Source organism: Pseudochaenichthys georgianus, chromosome 14, assembly GCF_902827115.2.
Source record: "Pseudochaenichthys georgianus chromosome 14, fPseGeo1.2, whole genome shotgun sequence".
Classification (NCBI taxonomy): domain Eukaryota; kingdom Metazoa; phylum Chordata; class Actinopteri; order Perciformes; family Channichthyidae; genus Pseudochaenichthys; species Pseudochaenichthys georgianus.
Window position 1 is genome coordinate 35,403,474 of NC_047516.1, and position 17,419 is coordinate 35,420,892.

Here is a 17,419-nt window from a genome sequence, read left to right on the forward strand (position 1 = left end):
ATAGGTTGATAATGTGTGTGTAGCTTTGAAAAAATTATTTATAATCCATCATAGAGAACCGCAGTGACGCGTCCTAAAACCCGGAAGTAAACTTCTTCCGGTTCCTTCGTGAAAAACCAATGAAAATTCTCCATAGGATTTTGGAAAATAGCTCGAAATAAGGTCTGTGGTTGACACACATTTAAGAGAGGGATCACGTTTTGTTCAGCCGGATAATCTCACATGTCTACCCTACTTTTATAATTTTTGAATCATAAATCTAGTCTAGTCAAAAGTGAAATGCTAACGTTATGCTATCAACGAACTACAAGCCAGTACAGCAGCAGGGTCGCACGACTTCAACGTCACGCCAACTTAAGATCGTTTCAACTGACTTGCACTGAAACTGCAGTTTGAACACTTTAAATATATTAACATTTTAAACTGTATACCCCGGTTATCTGGGCCCTTTTTGTTTTGTTTTATGTATACATGTCACACTGTGGGAAACGATATTTCTGGATGTATAACACATGTAGAATTGTTTACAATAAAGCTGACTTTGACTTCCGCACACTTGCATATTTTAACAAAGCTTTTCATTTTAGCCACACTGAATTTAACTAGAAGTCATGGCTGTGTCAATTACCAGTCTGATATCGTTTTACAAAGATGACAAGAAGAGTGGAGATAGAGGAGAGAACCACTACAAGTCAGGACACGGGCAGCCTAGATGAAGGTGTGCTTACCGGTGTTGTCAGGGCTAGCATGAGGGACAAGGTTTATAGAGTGTCGGTGAGTAGTGATAGCAAGAGTACCGTTAACCTAGAGTTAATTTATTCGCATTAATTCCCATCAACAAATTCATTTTATGTGTCACATGAAATCTTCATTAGGCAAGGCAAGTTTATTTATATAGCACCTTTCAACACAAGGCCATTCAAAGTGCTTTACAAAAAATGAAAGACATTAAGAAAATGGCATTTAAAATTAGTCATTAAAAAGAAAAGCTAATAAACATTAAAAGAAAAAATACATGGATAAAAGTTACAGTGCAGTTTAAGATATGAATAGTTCAAATAAAAGCAGCGACAAAAAGAAAAGTCTTCAGCCTGGATTTAAAAGTAGTCAGAGTTGCAGCGGACCTGCAGGTTTCTGGGAGTTTGTTCCAGATATTTGGAGCATAATAACTGAACGCTGCTTCTCCATGTTTAGTTCTGACTCTGGAGACAGAAAGTTGACCAGTCCCTGAAGACCTGAGAGATCTGGATGGTTCATCATTTAGCAGGAGGTCAGAAATGTATTTTGGGCCTAAACCATTCAGTGCTTTATAAACCAGCAGCAGTATTTTGAAATCTATTCTTTGACACACAGGAAGCCAGTGTAAAGACTTCAGAACTGGAGTGATGTGATCCACTTTCTTAGTGTTAGTGAGGACTCGAGCAGCGGCGTTCTGAATCAGCTGCAGCTTTCTAATAGATTTTTTAGTGAGACCTGTGAAGACACCATTGCAGTAGTCCAGTCTACTGAAGATAAAAGCATGGACAAGTTTTTCCAAATCCTGCTGTGACATTAGTCTTTTAATCCTAGATATATTCTTTAGGTGATAGTAGGCTGATTTAGTAACTGTTTTAATGTGACTGTTGAAACTCAGGTCAGAGTCCATGACTACACCTAGATTTCTGGCTCTATCTGTTGTTTTGAACATTGCAGGCTGAAGCTCAGCGCTAACTTTTATACGTTCTGCCTTGGCTCCAAAAACCATTACCTCAGTTTTATCTTTGTTTAATTGGAGAAAGTTCTGACACATCCAGTCATTGATTTGTTCAATGCACTTACTCAGTGTTTGAATTGGAGCATAGTCTCCTGGTGAAATTGTTACGTAAATGTGTGTGTCATCTGCATAGCTATGGTAACTTATTTTGTTGTTCTTCATTATCTGAGCCAGTGGTAGCATGTAGACGTTAAAGAGAAGAGGCCCCAAGATTACAAATATTACACACCAGAAAACACAGAAATATCCATGAAATAAACATACAGTAGGCTATCAACAATTAAATGGATAATTGGGAAGGCATTACAAATGTAAATATATTTTAAATAATAAAACAATCCCACCACCACAGGTATCTACAGGAGAAGAGGGAATTCTCTCCACAGAATGTGAATGCCCACGTGGAGAATGGAAATGCAGTCATGCGGCTCATTAGCCATCCACAGTTTCAGCTGCACTGACACCCCCTGTCAGTGGAAGAAGCCAAAGGCAGCTAAACGTACGCATTCAGTGGAGGAGCTATTTCCTCCAACCAATAACTAATTTAACCCGCTGAAGAGAGAGCCCACCTCCGGAGATCGTGACTGGCTGAGGGACAGACTCGGGGGCAGGTTCTCAGGAATGTCTTGGCTTCTCTCCCCCGAGCCAGAAGAGGAACACTGCAGCTTGGAAACACTTACTGTTCCTGAAATTATCAAATCTGTTGGGCATCAGGGACCTGAGGCAATTGTGGCAAGCATGGCATTGTCTGAGGAGCAACAGAGGGCAATTCAGGTGGCTACACTGGTCAGCGAACCAACCCAAACTGGCATTTGTTCAGGAAAGGAAGGTTGACTGCCAGCAACTTTGGAGCTGTCCTGAGGTCAAAGCGTGTGACTGCTTCCCTTATTGCCAGGGTGCTAGGGCAACAACAGACCCTTGGTGGTGTTTTGTCTGTACAGTGGGGGACTATGAATGAATGTGAGGGCGTCAGGGCATTCACCACTGCAACCCAGATGCAGGTCCATGAGTCAGGTTTGTGGCTCTCCCAATCAGGAGTGTTGGGGGCATCTCCAGATGGTCTGGTAGGGTCCGCTGTGCTGGAGGTAAAGTGTCCCTACGGAGCCAGGGAAATGACAATTAGTGAAGCATTGCAAATCAAGGGCTTCTGTGTCAGTAAGGAAGGAGAAACATTCAGCCTGCGTGAGGAGCATCCTTACTGGCACCAAGTGCAAGGTCAGCTTCACCTCACTGCAAGAAAGAAGAAGACATTTTAAATCGTTTTTAATTTACATGTACTCGCCTTTGCAATGTTGTGGTTGTTAGAGTGTTTCCTGTCAGCTCGTCTGTTGCGAAGATATAAAATATTAGTTTCATGGAAGTCACACCGTCACATATAAGAGCATTAAGACATACAGTACATAGGCTAAAACAAAACATCTAAAGATATAATCTTGCACTTTGTCTCGTGAACATTTTCACTATTTTGACATTTTTATAGATGAAAATTGAACTAAAGAAATAAATGGTAGATTAATCCATATTGAAAATAGGTGTCAGCTGCTACACTAATTATAATAGTTATATTAATTAAGATAAGATATTACTGTATTGATCCCAATTTGGGAAATGTTTGTGTTGCAGTTATTATATATACAAAAGTATGTGAGGGATGGAATATTAAATTGAATATAAATGTAAAATGTACATGTGATGTTACGTCCAAGAGAAGCTATGGAGCAGAGAATTCTCTGCCAGCTAGAGGTGATTTGTTATTAGTTCAATATGTCAAACTGTTCTATTTCGTATAAGGCTTCGCCCTCTAAGGCAGTGGTTCCCAAACTTTTTGTGCCCAAGGCACACCAAAGGACAAGTAAAAATCTCAAGGCACACCTATTGTGCAACATAGCCCTTATAACACGTGTTATCACTCATATCATGTAAAATATCTGTAAATGTGCATAATTATTTACTAATGCCAAATAAAATGTGACAAAGACAACTATATTACTCATGAAATATTTATTAACGAAATATTTCAGAAATTAATTTGAAACGTTATCAAATTAGGCTTCATCAAAGCAGCAACACACTCATTCAAACCAGACAGGTCACAACATTAAAAATGAGACAAAGGAAATTCAGCACAGAGAACTGTCAATGCAAGGAAGCTGCATTGTCCATGGTCCTGAACTACAAATTATAAATGTAACATTTCAGCAGAGATGGGGTCGTTACTAAAAAAAGGTAATATATTACATATTACTTTAAAAAAAAAAAAAGTAATATATTACACTACTTCGTACTACTCTCTACAACTACATAAAGTAACTCGTTACTTTACTCGCAGGGCCGGCCCGCCCCTCCCTGCCCCTCCCTGCAGGCAGATCACGCAACTGCTAAAGTTTCAAATGTTCTCTTTAGTTCAGTTTCCATTGAAGACTGATCCAGATCCTGAATGTTTTCCTATCTGACCATGGCTGTCCTCTGTCTCCTGCTATCTGACCGTGGCTGTCCTCTGTCTCCTGCTATCTGACCATGGCTGTTCTCTGTCTCCTGCTATCTGACCGTGGCTGTCCTCTGTCTCCTGCTATCTGTATATTTTGCGCAGTCTATCTCTGCTCACTCTGTTGCGTCGGCGTGTTCTCCTGCGTGTTGGCCATGTGTTACACTGGAACCAGACACCGCAAAGACTTCAGCCGAGCACGTACGAACTGCGCATGTGTGAGTGGCAATAACTCTCCTTACCAGCAGGCGGCGGTAGTGTGTATGCGTCATTCAAAACAGGCAACAACCGGAAGACAGAGAAGAAGAACTGACTGTGATATAAACAAACAACAAATAGCGTGTGCGGTAGCTCCACCTTAGCATGTGTTCTTTGCAGGTGTTTGTTGAGGTTTGACGTGATGTTGACAGCAGTGGATAACAGCTTCTGGCCTGGACACAGTTTGCACCTCACCGTCACATTCCTGTCTATTCTTCGGATGAACTTAAAATAATGGGCATACCTCCACCCCTCGAGAGTTATCGCTGACTCAGCCATGTTTATGCAGCACTGCAAGTGGAGATGTGGACGCGCAAGTCGCGCAGATTACGTACATATAAACCTACAAAGTACTGATATAGTAAATTAAAAAATAATTATTTTTGTGTAGTTGTATATTGCAATAATAACGTATGGTTGTCACAAAATCCCACGGCACACTCGGACTTGCCTCACGGCACACCAGTGTGCCGCGGCACACCGTTTGGGAACCACTGCTCTAAGGCTATCGCTATTGGGTAAACCCCACTGCACGTGTGCAGCACTGACAGACTTATTCCACGCCCACCTACGACGTGGGCCCCACCTCCAGGCTCACTTCCGTATAAATAGGAAGTAGGCCCTACAATCAGCTCCTACTTTTCTTCAGCACTCCGTTGCAGAAGCATTGACAGGCAAAAACGGTTCTTTTGAGAGCTACCTCTGAAAAACAAAGATTCCTCCTAAAAAGCTTTGTTTTTCTAACATGGAGACTGGACAGGGAAGTCAAGGCTGTGTCAGGGATTGCCTCGTGTGCGGGTCGGGCTACATCATGAGCTTTGACAGGCACTCACAGTGTGAGTCCTGCCTGGGATTAGAGCATGCGAACGCTGCTCTCATTCCCGGGGTAGCATGCTCGCATTGTGCCCGTCTCCCGCTGGCCCTCAGACAGCAGAGAGCGGACGCTCTCGCTGCTGCAGCTGCCGAGGACGATTGGCACGTCCGGGAGGAGTACTCCGGGGACAAAGCCATTGACTTTCTGGATCAGAGTGGAGGGCACGAGTCGGACGACTACGTCCCCTCCATACAGGGATCAACGGGTGATTCCCCCATTATCTCTCCCCTCCGGACGGAGGAGACAGATAGGGAAACCGGTGTAGGTCCGGTGTATGATCCCGTGATCCCTATCTCCGCCAACACGGCATTGCCGTCGATTGGCGGGATTCTCCTGGAACTGCCAGAGATTATATCCAAGGCGGCCGCATGGAGAAATCTCCCCGTTCCCCTAGCTCAGGAGAGCTCGCCGCCGGATGATATGTCCGGGGTGTTCTCCCGGGTACACAGGGTCAGGAGGGACCCGGTCTAGCCACGCTTCCCGGCCATAAGGAAGTACCAGGAGGGGGCGGCAGCGGACCCTGGAGCCATGAGGTCTCCGATAGGGACATACGTGCCTCTCACGAGAGTGGAGGGACTCACGGACGTGGGTTTCCCGACCGTGCCTCCGCTAGAGCCGAACCTCACGGCATTCTTTGGGGCTAGGCAGGCCAGCTCGGTTTCCGGACGGCAACCCATGCTGGCTGCCACCAAAGACAGGTTTGTCGCCAAACAGACGACCGGATGCACCAGTGTGCTTTCCAGGCGTCAGCGGCGGCAAATAACATAGCGTTGCTCACAAACTCCATGGTGGAAATGTCGGAGCAGTCTAAGACTATGTCCTCAGGGGAGGCTGAGGAGATAGGCAAGGCGGCCAGTACTGCACTCACCCTGTGCGCAGCAGTCGCAGTCTCGCAGGCGCGGATTGCGGCATGGGCGACACAGGTCCACCGGTATCTCTGGCTACAGCAGGGGAATATACCGGAGGGTGCAGGAAAAGATCTTCTGGAGGCTCCAATTAGTCCGGACGGACTATTTGGACCACAGTTCCATACCATGGTGGAAAGTATGAAGTCTGCTTCAGAGCAAGCAGACGACATAAGGCGTCATGCTAGCTGGCTACAGGACAAACGTCCGCAGCGACAGCAGCGTCAGCAACGACAGCATCCGCAGCCCCCGCTACAGTCTCAACGGGGGCAGAGCGGGCAGCGGCGAGAGCAGCAACGGCGTCAGCACCGCCCTTCGGCAGCGGCAGGGGCTCCGTCCCAGGTATCCGCTCCTTCGCAGCAGAGACAGGATCTGCAGGCGGCGAGTCGGAGGGGAAGGAAGAACCTTGTTGTTTAATCTATTGATTAAAAAGCAGCGGGACTTGTTGCATAATTCATCTGCTGTTAACCGGTCGGTTAATAGACAGAGGGACTCGCTGGTGGAGCCAGCTGTTTCTAATCGAACGGTTAGCAAACAGCTAGGCTCGCTGTATAAGCCTGCAGTATTTAACCAGTCGGTTATAAGACAGCAGGGCTTGACATTTAAATCGGCCGCTTCTTACGGGTAACAAGCAGCGCGATTTTTCCTCTGTCTCAGTTGTGGCTACACACAGTCGTATTAAGCCTAGCACGGCTGTTACGCAGGAGGTGAAAAACACAAGTTGGAGCATAAACCCGCCTCAGGGTCCTGTTTATGAGCCTTCTCATAAACAGAGACAGGATGAGAGTCGGGGTGTGATGCAGCGTGTGGAGACCCCTTCACAGCCCTTTAGGGTGTGGCCCCCCTTGGGTTGCGTCACGAGCAACGGCGGCAAGGGCTCTGGCATGGCTAGTCACCATGACTACCACAGCACAACAAAAACAGGTATGCCCGCAGGAGGAGCGACTGGTAGCGGCTTTAATAGCCCCGGAACGCACGGGAGCGTCCTGGTTTCCCTGCATGCAGCGGATGCTGTCAGGGAGACCGTGGGAAATTCCGTGGCGGAGGGATGCTCTCTCCCAGGTGGAGGGAGCAATCAGCGGTCACCCAGTATTAGGCCAACGTTTGTGGGCATGGCCCCTGAACGGGAACACTTAGAGGGGCTCGGCCTCTCTCAAGATGTTGTGAGGACTATTCAGGGATCCAGAGCCGCGTCCACCAGGGCGTTGTACACAACCAAATGGACGGCGTTCCAACGATGGTGTGTAGGAAAAGGCGTGGACCCCGTGGCGTGTCCCCTGCCTCTCGTGCTGTCATTCCTCCAGCTGTTGCTGGACAGGAAATTGGCCCATAGCACGATAAAAACGTATGCGGCTGCCATCTCGTCATGCCATGTAGGGTTTGGGGTCAGCACAGTGTTTAGTCACCCGCTGACAAAACGTTTCCTACGACGAGTACAGAGACTCAGACCAGTATCACGCGCTTTAGTGCCTCAATGGGATTTGGCTGTAGTGCTGTGCGCACTAGGTAAAGCCCCTTTTGAACCGCTGGATCAAGTTCCCCTGAAGTTTCTGTCAGCCAAGGTAGCACTGCTCCTGGCTCTGACGTCAGCTAAAAGGGTGAGTGATTTGTCTGCTCTCTCTGTGGCTCCGTCATGTCTCCAGATCCAAGGAGATGGCAGCTCAGCTGTGTTACGCCCGAACCCGGCGTTTATGCCGAAGGTGATCACAAGCTCGTTCAGATCGAGAGTGATAACTTTGGAGGGCTTTTTTCCTCCGCCTCACACATCAGAGGAAGAAGCCACATCTCATCTCCTCTGTCCCGTGCGCGCGCTGGCATGCTATGTTACACGCACGGCTGCTTTACGCAAATCCCAGCGTCTGTTTGTGCATTTTAGAGAGCGCTCAGTAGGGCAGCCTCTATCTGCACAGCGCCTGTCACACTGGCTGGGTGAGGCGGTGTCTCAGGCGTATGTTTCCTCTGGGTTGGATCCACCGGAAAACATTAAAGCGCACAGCACCAGGAGAATATAAACTTCTACGGCATTGTTCGGAGGAATGACAGTGGAAGACATTTGCACTGCTGCATCTTGGTCTTCACCCTATTCGTTTTTATTTGAGGGATGTCTCCCACTCCTCTCTGACACACTCAGTACTGAATAGTCTGCCAGATTGAGGAATATCGGGGATTTTCCAAATTGCAGGCCTCTCTCCTGCCTGTCGGCATGTAGAAAGCGGCCGTTGCTCCCCTCTCTTGATCGTTTTTAACAAGTAAGACTTAAAAACTCTACTTTTTAAACGACAGGTAGCCCGAGTAAGCCTACCTTCGTTCCTTGATGGGGAAATATTCATTTTGGAAATGCTATCTTCCCTGGGAACGTGATGCTCCATTTAGGCACGGCGAAATGGGCATGGGTTATTAACTGAGTAGGTGTGTTTTGTGCTTCTGGTAACGGACGGAACCAGTGGGGCGTAGACTACATCCTGCTTCGCCCTTAACCCAATAGCGATAGCCTTAGAGGGCGAAGCCTTATACGAAATTGAACTAGGGTTACGTATGGTAACCCAGCTTCTATGAGTATAGGCGCAGCCCTCTAAGGTTCGGGCCCCACTGGTGCCGCGAATAGCTGAAGAAAAGCTGTGGGAGCGGATTGGAGGGCCTACTTCCTATTTATACGGAAGTGAGCCCGGAGGTGGGGCCCACGTCGTAGGTGGGCGTGGAATAAGTCTGTCAGTGCTGCACACGTGCAGTGGGGTTTACCCAATAGCGATAGCCTTAGAGGGCTGCGCCTATACTCATAGAAGCTGGGTTACCATACGTAACCCTAGAGTTCCCTGACTACAATCTTTAGTTACATGGTGAAACTTTATGCTGCTTGTACTAATTAGACTTATCATATAAGCCACACAGGTTTTAATAGGATGTATTCATTATCTTTACTTATGTTGCGGTCTTTTCATCAGCGCCATCTCTAAAACGGCGATACAGTCACTACCCATCATTTACATTTCACCGTGACATGGACAAAAATGTAACGTCAGCTTACCTCATGGCACGAATCCAGACTCTCCTTTGGAAAACATTGGCCGGGAAACGATAGAACGAGCACGTTTCATGCGAAGATCTGTGGCTGCAACCCGGAGCAAAGCAACAAACCATTGCGTAGCTAACGTGCTCTAACGAAACGAACTGCCGAGTAAAATTGGAAAACACTGGTAATTAATTATTCTATAATTTGTAAAACTACGGTGTTAAAAACGACAATTTCAAAAATACAGATTCTAATGGTCAGATATAGATATACAGATACTAAAGACATGCAGGTACTTGCTTTCAAGCAGAACACGGGGGAAAACAAACTTAGCGGGAGTGTTTACAGTACGTGTTCGGCTTAATGACGTACAACGGCCTCGACAATTTCTGTAGTCCTATTCAGCCATTCGGTAACAACCATCGTTTTTCAGACACGTTCTTCAAAAATCACCAGTGGGGTCACTGCTGATGTATTTAATGTCGTAGAACAAAACGTGATTTATCTCTTAAATTTGTGTCAACCACAGACCTTATTTCGAGCTATTTTCCAAAACCCTATGGAGAAAATGCATTGCTTTTTGACGAAGGAACCGGAAGTACTAAAAATGCTAACTTACTTCCGGGTTTTACGACGCGTCACTGCAGTTCTCTATTCCATTTGTGTGTACAAATCGGAGAGTAATAGCCGCTAATGGTAGCCACCAGAGTTATAGCAGCTTCCGGTTTTGGCTATGCGTCACTCTCACTCCTTATTTGGTAATGTGTGTGTGTATGTGGGAGTTCCCCTCGATTCCATTGGCTCTGATGGTTAGAAAGAGATGTCAATCATCAAAATCGACCAAGGGGGGCCAGAGATATGGAAAATCCACCCAAATGACCCCAGAAGTTTTTTTTTGCTAAATCTCTCTAAAAAGATCAAATTTCACTTGTTTTGCATCAATCTTGATACAGGGTACTTATTATATGTTGTAGTTTGGATTCCTAAAGCTTTTAGTCTACCATCCCATCATTCAAGGGTGGTTTTTCACTATAAGACATTTTTGTTTTGGACGGACACAATAATTTACATTTTTTTACTGTGTTCAATCTGAATTTACTTTAAAATAAAAATATCTATATTTATTCTGACACTTCTACATCCAACTCACAGGTGTAACCTTGCTTTGCGAAAAAATATTATTAATGTAACCCTTTTAGAAGGGAAGATATGGTCATTTGTTCTGGGAATGTCATTTTCGAGCCTGAGACCTGAAAAACAGGCTCGGGGCTTAACAGGTTAACAGCACGGTAGCAGATTGGATTTACTTCACTTTACTACCTGCTGCTGCCTACAACCTGTAATAAATGTGTTATAGATAAATGTACGTATGCATTATACTAAATTGGGGTTAGGACTGTTTTTTGTTTTGTTTTTTATTTTCAGCTTATGTTCTTTCATTTATTTTCATTTAGTTTGTTTATTCCAGAATGTATTTATTTATTTCCATATTTATTCATTTATTTTTGTATTTATTTATGCAGTCATTTATTTTGTGATGCCTACAATTTTCTTTTGTACTCCAAAATTGAACACAGTCAAGACTGGTTGTTTTGTATTGCTTATAATTGAATTCAGCTTTGGGTAAACTACAATTATTATGATTATTATTATTATTGTTATTATTATTGTAATGTAAAGAAATATGAGCTAAGTCTTAATCAAATATGTTATATATGTTAACGACTCCGAGTAAACCGACTCTCCAAAGATCCTAATGTCCACATCAGATTCATATTTATAGAAAAATACTTTGTTAAATGAATATACATGTGTTTCCTTTGATTAAGCCACTGATCTGCTCTGTTTCTGATTATTTCAGATGGGCTAAAGGCATTAACGGGATTTTAGACGTACATGGTGACACCTATGAGGTCGTTGTGGATCACTCTTTCTTCACGGAGCCTGTTTCCTGTGAGGTCACCAACGCGCTGGGCAACACCAACATCAGCCGGAACGTGGACGTCTACTGTGAGTGCAGACCGGCTGAGATACATGACACATATGTGTTTTGTGTACATATATATGTCATAACATGCATTTATGAACAACTGCTTTGTTTTCCCAGCTATGTTTTGTAAGGAAACTTGATAATTCCTCTGATTATTGAAAGAAGCATAACATTTATAAACCACTCACAAGTCATGCAGGGGGTATAAACTGTGGGTGCACTGTACTATTTGTACCTAAACAGATAAACATAATAATATATATATAGATATATATATATATACTCTACCCTCTACTTCAATAAAATGTCATTGCATGTTCTAGGAAATGTACATCCAAAAACCTATATGGGAAAGCACATTGCAGTGGAAACAGTAAACATCCTTCTAATTTGCATGTGATCGCTATTTTCTGAAGTCGCTGTCAGTGCCAGTTCAATGATGTCATTCTGCATAATAAGTAGCTATGTGTTTGTTAGTACTAACTATATAAATCAAAATGAGGCTTGGAAGCTGCATCTGTTAACCTCTCCCACTGAAAAAATACCTTGTGTTTCAGTCAACATGCTATATTTATCAGCCATAGGTTTCATGTACAATTCAAAATAAGATTGTTCAATGCCACCTGTAGGATTGGTGGTGGTGGTTTGGTTCAGACAGTACATCATTATGTCAGAAAAATAAAACCACACCTTTTGTCGTCTGTCCAAAAAACAGACAAAGAGACAGACCATTTTGTTATTTGATTACAAAGATAGATAGATATATTTTGTTATTAACAGAACCTTTTACAGATTTACGAGAAAAGATTCTCTGATATGTTTATTACCAACATTTTGGTAGAGATGCTATTGATCAAGGATTCACTTACGACACGTTAAAGCTTCCATCCTACAAGTTATTGACAGAAGACTATGAATATATAGTATATTGTAAATCCTTCAGGTAACGTTTGCCTAAATGTTAATTATAAATAATTACACATCTTTTTTTTGCATGTCTTCCAGTTGGGCCCCGGATGGCGGCGGAGCCTCAGTCTCTGCAGGTGGACCTGGGATCTGATGCGGTTTTTAACTGTGCATGGACAGGAAACCCCTCTCTGACCATTGTTTGGATGAAACGTGGCTCAGGAGTGGTACGTTGTATTCACCTCAAGTGCATTGTACACAACAGTTTATTGAGACCATTTTAACAGTTATCGGAAACAGCAAGAGCTTGGTCTATGAATAAGATGTGAAGACTTAACAAAACAAATCAAGATTCAGTTGAAGATCAAGCAGCCTATTCACACAGAGAGCTTATTCTGCATACAAACAATCATAGTTTGCATGGGAGTCTTTAGATGATCATGGCTTTGCACTACCTCTTCAAAAGCTTTCTTATCAAGGGGTGGAATGTGCTAGAAGATAATCCGAGGTAACTCACTGCATTGAATGTGTGTGTTTGTGTCAACAAGTCCTCTAACTCATACGACCAAATAGGTCGATTGTTCAACAGCTTATTACGACCGATAGTCACGTTTTCAAGTTTAGCACCTCTAGTGGTCGTGTAAGAAACAACAATTTGCGGCAAATAACCCTCTCTGGAAAATCCTAAATTGTAGAATAGTTTGGCCATTAAAATGCTTTTTGATTAGATTTCTAGCGAGAAGTGTATACTGTACTTTTAGAATCCACGTCCAGTGGATGTGTAGGATCTATAGTTTGATAGATATTACGAAGATTATTTGAGGTCTCGCCAGGAGAACGTGTATGTCTTTCCCCCTATGTAAAGTTAGCGTCAACCCTCACCGGGTGAAAACTGTATTTCCAGTCTTGAAGTTTTCATAATAAAACCATATTCCCCTCACTGTCAAATGATTTCACGGTGATATCTGCAGTACTCATCCACTAAGACACATCAGTTTATCCTTGTTAATTACACAACATAAATTGTGTACACTGCTTTTGTGTTTTTCCCATAGATTTTTTACTTTCGATTCTGAGAGACACATTTATTTTTTCAGAGGTTTTGATAGGCTAAAACATTGAACTACCCATAATCCTCAGCTATCATTGATGCTCGGTGATTGGATGTTTTAGATGCAATGGACCTTGGGATATGGTGTTTATGCGATGTGAAATTCGAAAAAAATACTTTATTCTGAGTATACTTGCTTTTTTCTTTGAAAGTCATCACATAACGCCATTGTAATACACGGTTCGGCTGCATTAAATATTACACATCTGCCGTAGTTCTCTATTTATAGAACCCTGATTAGAAGACCTTTGGACAAACTGGAAGAAATGCCACCGAAACTAAATATGACAGCAATTAAATAACATCTTCAATGTATCTTCACACAATACGTCTCCTTGCAGTATCAATAGTAATTCGGCTGACTTTTATATTTGATCCAATTGGTAGATAGATTATATTTACACCATAACGGTGCACAGCTTATAGAGAAGGACTTGTAGTTTTTAAAGATATTACTGATTTTCTTTGAATTAAAGAATGTAAATACTGAGTTGAGAGAATAGTCAGGGGTTTTGGGTGATGGGAGACACATCTATGGAATATGAATTTCAATAGCTTACCATTAAATGACGGATATACCTCAGATATTAATGTGTAGAACTACAATATGTGAAATAATATTGCAATGTCCTGTGAAAACATGAATAAAACTACACATCTTCAGATGTTATACATACACAAGTGTCCTACACTAAAAATTAGGGCCGGGACTTTAACGCGTGAATTAATTACACAAAAATTAACGCGTTAAAAAAATTAACGCATTTTAATCGCACTTATTTTTGCACAGCGGAACGTTTCTCACTGGATGAGTTTCAGGCGTACCGATTATACTGGAGCACCAACTAACGCTCATGACTTCAGCATGGGACTTCAAACAACAACAAACCACGGTGAACAATAGTCAAACATGAACGAACAAGCTGATGAGACCGCTTTGGTCGGCCCCGTGGATGGGAACTTTTGTTTTAAAAAACGGACGGATGGAAGCGTCGATAAGAGCACGGTTGTGTGCAAATTATGCAAAAAAGAATGTGCATATCACCGCAGCACATCAAGCATAAAGTATCACCTACATGCAAAGCATGTAGCAGCTAGCGTGGACGTTAGCCCGACTCCGAGTGCAAGGAACCACACCCTGACCCAACCCACACTCAACTAGATGACTGGTTTCAGGGCCAGGATAAGTAAGTCCACGTCTGAGAAAATAACCAACTCCCTAGCTAAGGGCTCGACATTAAGGATCATCTAGTATTTAGCTCGGGCAATGAAGCCTCACCTGCTGCAATCTATTATGCCAGTATCATGCAGCTCATCCAGTAATGAGTGACTGACAGTGAAACTAAACATATCTATAACTAGTTACGGTAGTTTGAGAGGTAATTAAAATAGCTACGTGTGATATTCTAACCTGAAGTGTGTGTTTTGTTCCGCTCACCGCTGCATGTGGTTATGCAGAGCTGCGTGTCGAGTCTCGACTCGTCAGCAGCAGCTGATCTCTCTCTCCCGTCAGATTAGACTTCACTCGCGTTTGTCCATATCGATCAGATCCAGCTAGTTCTAGCTAATGATATGACTACCTGCTTATTAAAAGACAACTACACAATAAGTGTCGCTATGCAACTGGATGAGGCCACAAAGTGGGCATTATGCATTTGTTTACATGCCCACCGGAAGCCAGAGGCATTACCAACAGATCAACGCACAATCAACCCATACAGGACATCTCTTTCTCCACATTACGTGTTAGACATTAGAGTTGACTATTCTTGTCTGTCACATAAGTGGCGCAACTGAAGCGGTATTGCTCTAAAGGGAAATTATTTTGACCGAAGATATTTAGATTTGCCGGCTAACGGGAACTCTGACGTGTGCTTCGCGGATGCGCTCGGCTCCTCTCGACTGCTGCTCGGGTCTGCTCGGTCAGCTTCCGGATGAGGAGGCATTCGTTCGACCAACTTACAGTAGTTAACATTACAAACATTTTTAACAGGGGCCATAATAGTGTAAATAATGTTTGTTTTGGCAGTTATAACTGAATGTAATGTTTTCTACTTTTTTCCATCTGGGAAGGCATTTGCCTTCATCAGATGGAAAGTGTTTTGACCAACAACTTAAGTATTTCTTAAGTTGCATGCAGGGCATGCAAGCGAGCAAACACAAACAAGAACAAACAAACAAGTGAAATGAAGAATAAAATTGAAATTGTACGATATAATATTGTGGTGGTTCATCTTATAATTCAGTCTAGAGAATGCACCAGACAGCATCTAAGACCTGCAAAAATCAAAAAATTCTAGGGGGACGGAGGCCCCCAAACCCTTCGTGCATTTTTCAGGGCAATCTCTATTGGGCTCAGGGCCATCTGTAAATTAGCTTAGATGGCCCACTGGGCCATCTCCCAAAATCCTTAATGTCATGCACTTGGACTGTAGACCACTTGGAGTAAAATCCATGTGAAAATTGCTTCTCACTGTTCTCAGGTCAAATATGTATATTTGATTAAAAATGCGATTAATTTTGATTAATTAATTACAAAGCCTCTAATTAATTAGATACATTTTTTATGAAAAATGCACATTGTTCAAAATGGCCGACTTCCTGGGGGGCGGTGCTAATGGAAGCTAATTACAAATATGTCCGCAATTCCATGAAGAATGTCTGTGAGTCCGTTCTTGAGTTAGAAATTGGTGGTGTTTTTGGCGCCCCCTATAGTCCAAAATGAAAAGTCTTTGGTGTGCCTATTCCCCAAGACAGAATGAACCTATCCACCAAAATCTGTGATCTTTGGATACATTGTTGATGAGTTATGAGCATTTCTTTCTAAGTCCCGCCTTTTCGCGAGTACGTTTTGATTAATGGTTTGCAATATTTATCGTCTGAACATGCTAATTTTCTACGGTAATGTGTCTGACCCTCCACCGATACTGTATACGAAGTTTGTTGTTGAAAAACTGAAAATTGAAATGTAAGTGAATATTTCACTGTTTTGAACATGATGCTAATTTAAAGGAATGGTCCACTCATTAGATAATTAATCAAAACTTCAGTATTTAGTGAAACGTTATGTTTAAACCATACCCTGAAGAAATCAGCGATATTCCCCGGTAAATAATGATTTTATAGCTCTTTTTTATCAAGACCTGTATATTCCGTCTGGCCGCCGCCATGTTTGCCATTTTCAGTAGTCACGTGATGGTCGTGACGTCATCCATGCGTTCACTTTGTCAACACACGGAAATATGGTGGAGTATTTCAGTTCGGACTCGTCAGCAGAGGAACAAGTTTTGACCAATGTGAAGAGATTGGATGGGGGAATTCATCCATACATATCAGTATGACAATACGACACCCTCTGTCCTAAGACCCTCACATCGTACAAGGAAAAACTTCCGAAGAAAACCCACAGTTTAAAGGGAACATGGGAGAAACCTCAGGGAGAGCAACAGAGGAGGGATCCCTCTCCCAGGACGGACAGACGTGCAATAGATGCCGTGTGTACATTGAAAAGATAATACATTTGCAACATAGGTAGTCCAAATGTGTGTATAATGGGAAGATGATATAAGATACTATATGTATGCATGTAGTACCACCCTTGCTAGCGATTCCCTCTCTAGTTTAGCATACTCAGCTTCGTTGTCCCTGGCCATAGAATCACGATTTTATGGGGCTGGAAAAAACTGGGGTAAAATACACACTAGCCGGTACTACGCTATATGGAAAGGCCACCAAAAACTGTCCTGGCCTGGACGTTAAAACGGGGCTAGCCGCTGCAATGGAAATGCGCTATAACATACCTTATTCTTACTCCGAGCACTACTTCTGCTCCTCCGTCGCTTCACACTTGCAGAGGGCGATTTCTCAACTGGCCGAACTGGTGTCCTGGTCGGTGATGACACCAGAAAGACCGATGGTACTGCATCTCCATTGAGTAATGGTTGTTCTTTAAATCCCATGTTATGTTTGATCATACTCTCAGAGTAGTCGTCCGGAAATGTGAAATGTTCGCTGCATACATGAGCCTGTAAATCTCTCGGTTCGGGCCGGCCACATTTCGCTAGCCACTGCCTCCGAATGTACTTCTTATGCTTACCTTTTGGCAACAGATGGAACCGAGCATTCCG

General features: G+C 43.3%; 1 protein-coding gene across 1 annotated transcript in view; it reads left to right on the forward strand.

Moving 5' to 3' along the window:
* kirrel3a (kirre like nephrin family adhesion molecule 3a) overlaps window positions 1–17,419 on the forward strand; it is a 366,436-nt gene that overhangs the window by 302,300 nt on the left and 46,717 nt on the right. Inside the window, exons 7-8 of the mRNA XM_034098423.2 lie at window positions 11,147–11,295; window positions 12,281–12,408. Coding sequence (XP_033954314.1) covers window positions 11,147–11,295; window positions 12,281–12,408 — 277 coding nt within the window. The remainder of the gene's footprint in view (window positions 1–11,146; window positions 11,296–12,280; window positions 12,409–17,419) is intronic.